Raw genomic sequence first — 2,404 nt, 5'->3', positions numbered from 1 at the left:
AATATATTGTTGGTTGTGCCTACTGGTGATTCCAATTGAGAGTGGATGAATCAGTGCTTTTTTGCACATAATTAGCTCAACCATATGCATGTTTACTTGCTTTGTAGCATTGACCTAAATATTAAGATAATTTGTTAATCTACATAATACATATTTTTACATACTATGGTTTCAACTTTTTGACATCTGCAATCACTATATGGAAGGGGATGTATGTGTTATATGTCTTTCTTCTCTTAGATAAATGTTATCAACCACAGATTTAATGGCCCGAAATGAAAGCACGGTAACTATGTTCTTCTTCATTGGATTCACCAATAACCCACAGCTGGAAGTTGTGCTCTTTTTACTATTTTTAGCAGTCTACACCTTCACTCTGCTGGGCAACCTCAGTATCATGGTCATTGTGTGGCTCAGTCCCCAGCTCCACACACCTATGTACTTTTTCCTCACCCAACTTGCTTTTTTGGATTTAGCTTTTGCCTCTACAATCTCTCCCAAGATGCTGGCTGATCTGCTCACCGAGAAGAGAATAATCACATTTTCTGGATGCATTGCTCAAGTGTATTGCTTTAGTGGCTTTGCCAGCACAGAATTCTTCCTGTTGGCAGCAATGGCGTTTGACCGCTATGTAGCAATATGTAACCCACTGACATATACAGTCATCATGAACAAAGGTCTGTGTTTGCGTTTGGTTGCAGGGTCATACATAGGTGGCTTTCTAAACTCTCTGATACATGCAAGTTGTCTTTACCGGCTATCTTTTTGTGGTCCTGATGTCATGAACCACTTTGTGTGTGATTATCCAGAACTCTTGAAGCTATCTTGCACTGACGTATGGATAAATGATTGGATCCGTTTTGTAGTTGCTTCCTTCGTAATCATAGCTTCTCTCATTGTTGTATTTGTCTCCTACTCATACATTATTACCACCATCCTGAAGATCAGTAACACAGAAGGAAGACGCCGTGCTGCCTCCACCTGCATTTCTCATTTCACTTGTGTCTTTATATTCTATGGCAGTGTTTTCCTGATGGAGATACTCCCCAATTTAAGCTCTTCAGAGGGGCGGACCAAAGTAGTTACTGTTATTCCCACTGTCCTAATACCTGCTTTGAACCCACTGATATACAGCTTGAGAAACAATGAAATGAAAGAAGCTGTAAGGAAGATATTGAGCTGGGCATCTAAAACCTAATGATGAAGACTATTGCTACCACCAAGAATTTACAGAATGGCATTCTATGTATATGTACATTCGGACATTTCCTGTATTAGGATCAGTCTTGAAGGTACTCTGTCCAGGCTTACCTTCACTAAACGTTGACTGGATGTAGGTGCCAGTGTATTAGGGACCTGAAATAAAAAAATCAAAATGGTATCCCCAAACTTGTACATCCAGCATATAGTCTTGGAGCTACAGAAAAATGTTGCAGGCCTGGCAGTGGCAAGTGAAAATTGCATGTGTTCCTTAATCCTGAGCCCTTTTTACTGACATTTACTTCCTGCTCTGAGCAGGAAATAAAAATCTACGGGCTGGTGTGGGTCAGTAGTGGTAGGGGACAAGGGACAGACAAGCTGCTCATTGTCCTGCAAGGATGTGAAATGGATAAGGGTGTATCTAATTTCCCCACTGTAGTGGTGCGTCTGACTGTAGCCTTTAAGCACATTTTTTTCTCCAGATGTAGATCGACAAAGGGTAATCTCATTTCTTGTACTTTTTGATTCAGTAATATTGGGTCCAGAAACGATGACTTGCATTAGATGAACTAATTAAGATGACCTCTGAAAATTTAATTCTGTTGTTTATTAGGTGAGCTCTCTGAATTTGGGTGCATAATGTCTCTAGCAGATGAAAAAGTCTCAAAGATGTTGTAACTATTAGGTCAAACTGTCAAAATAGTTATTGCTTGCAGCCATTGAAAGAGGGTTATTTCAGTTGCATAGGGTGCTCTACTATAGTTGCTGCAACACACAATAATTTAAACTTGATGTAGGAAATTCCTCTCTGAATTTTAAGCACCTAGGAACTGAGGGGCATATTAGCAAGGAACCTCGTTAAAATTATCGTCGTTTTATCGGCAGTTTCCTGCCGATAAAATGGCAAAAATTTTAACGAGGTTCCTTGCTAATATGCCCCTCTAGCTTTTATAATATTTTGCACAGAAGCACATATCATTTGCCTGGTACATGCTTTGTTACAAGCATCAATCATGTCTTAAAGTGTCTTTAATAGATCAGATGATGTGCAGGCAAATGTTCTAGTGGGCAGAGGACTTATCTCTGCTAGTTCTCTGGTGGCCTGCTTGCCCAATTTGATGATATGCTGGTTGGAACTGACTCCGACATTCAGAGAGAATAATTTACTACTATTTCCTCAGGTTTTGTGCATTATCTGGTAGCT

At 39.8% G+C, this 2,404-nt stretch overlaps 1 protein-coding gene across 1 annotated transcript; it reads left to right on the top strand.

Annotated features, from left to right (window-relative positions):
- The first annotated feature begins 244 nt into the window (after positions 1 to 244).
- Positions 245 to 1,198, top strand: LOC144760781 (olfactory receptor 5A2-like). The gene has a single exon (XM_078646552.1). It carries the CDS (start codon positions 245 to 247, stop codon positions 1,196 to 1,198), a length of 954 nt encoding a protein of 317 aa, XP_078502678.1.
- The last annotated feature ends 1,206 nt before the right edge of the window (positions 1,199 to 2,404 follow it).

Source organism: Lissotriton helveticus, chromosome 1_1, assembly GCF_964261635.1.
Source record: "Lissotriton helveticus chromosome 1_1, aLisHel1.1, whole genome shotgun sequence".
NCBI lineage: Eukaryota > Metazoa > Chordata > Amphibia > Caudata > Salamandridae > Lissotriton > Lissotriton helveticus.
Note: the sequence above shows the minus strand (reverse complement) of the source record. Positions and strands in the feature narration are given on the sequence as shown.

Coding starts and splice junctions, on each gene's coding strand:
- LOC144760781 (XM_078646552.1), top strand. CDS start 245: ATGTTATCAACCACAGATTTAATGGCCCGAAATGAAAGCACGGTAACT.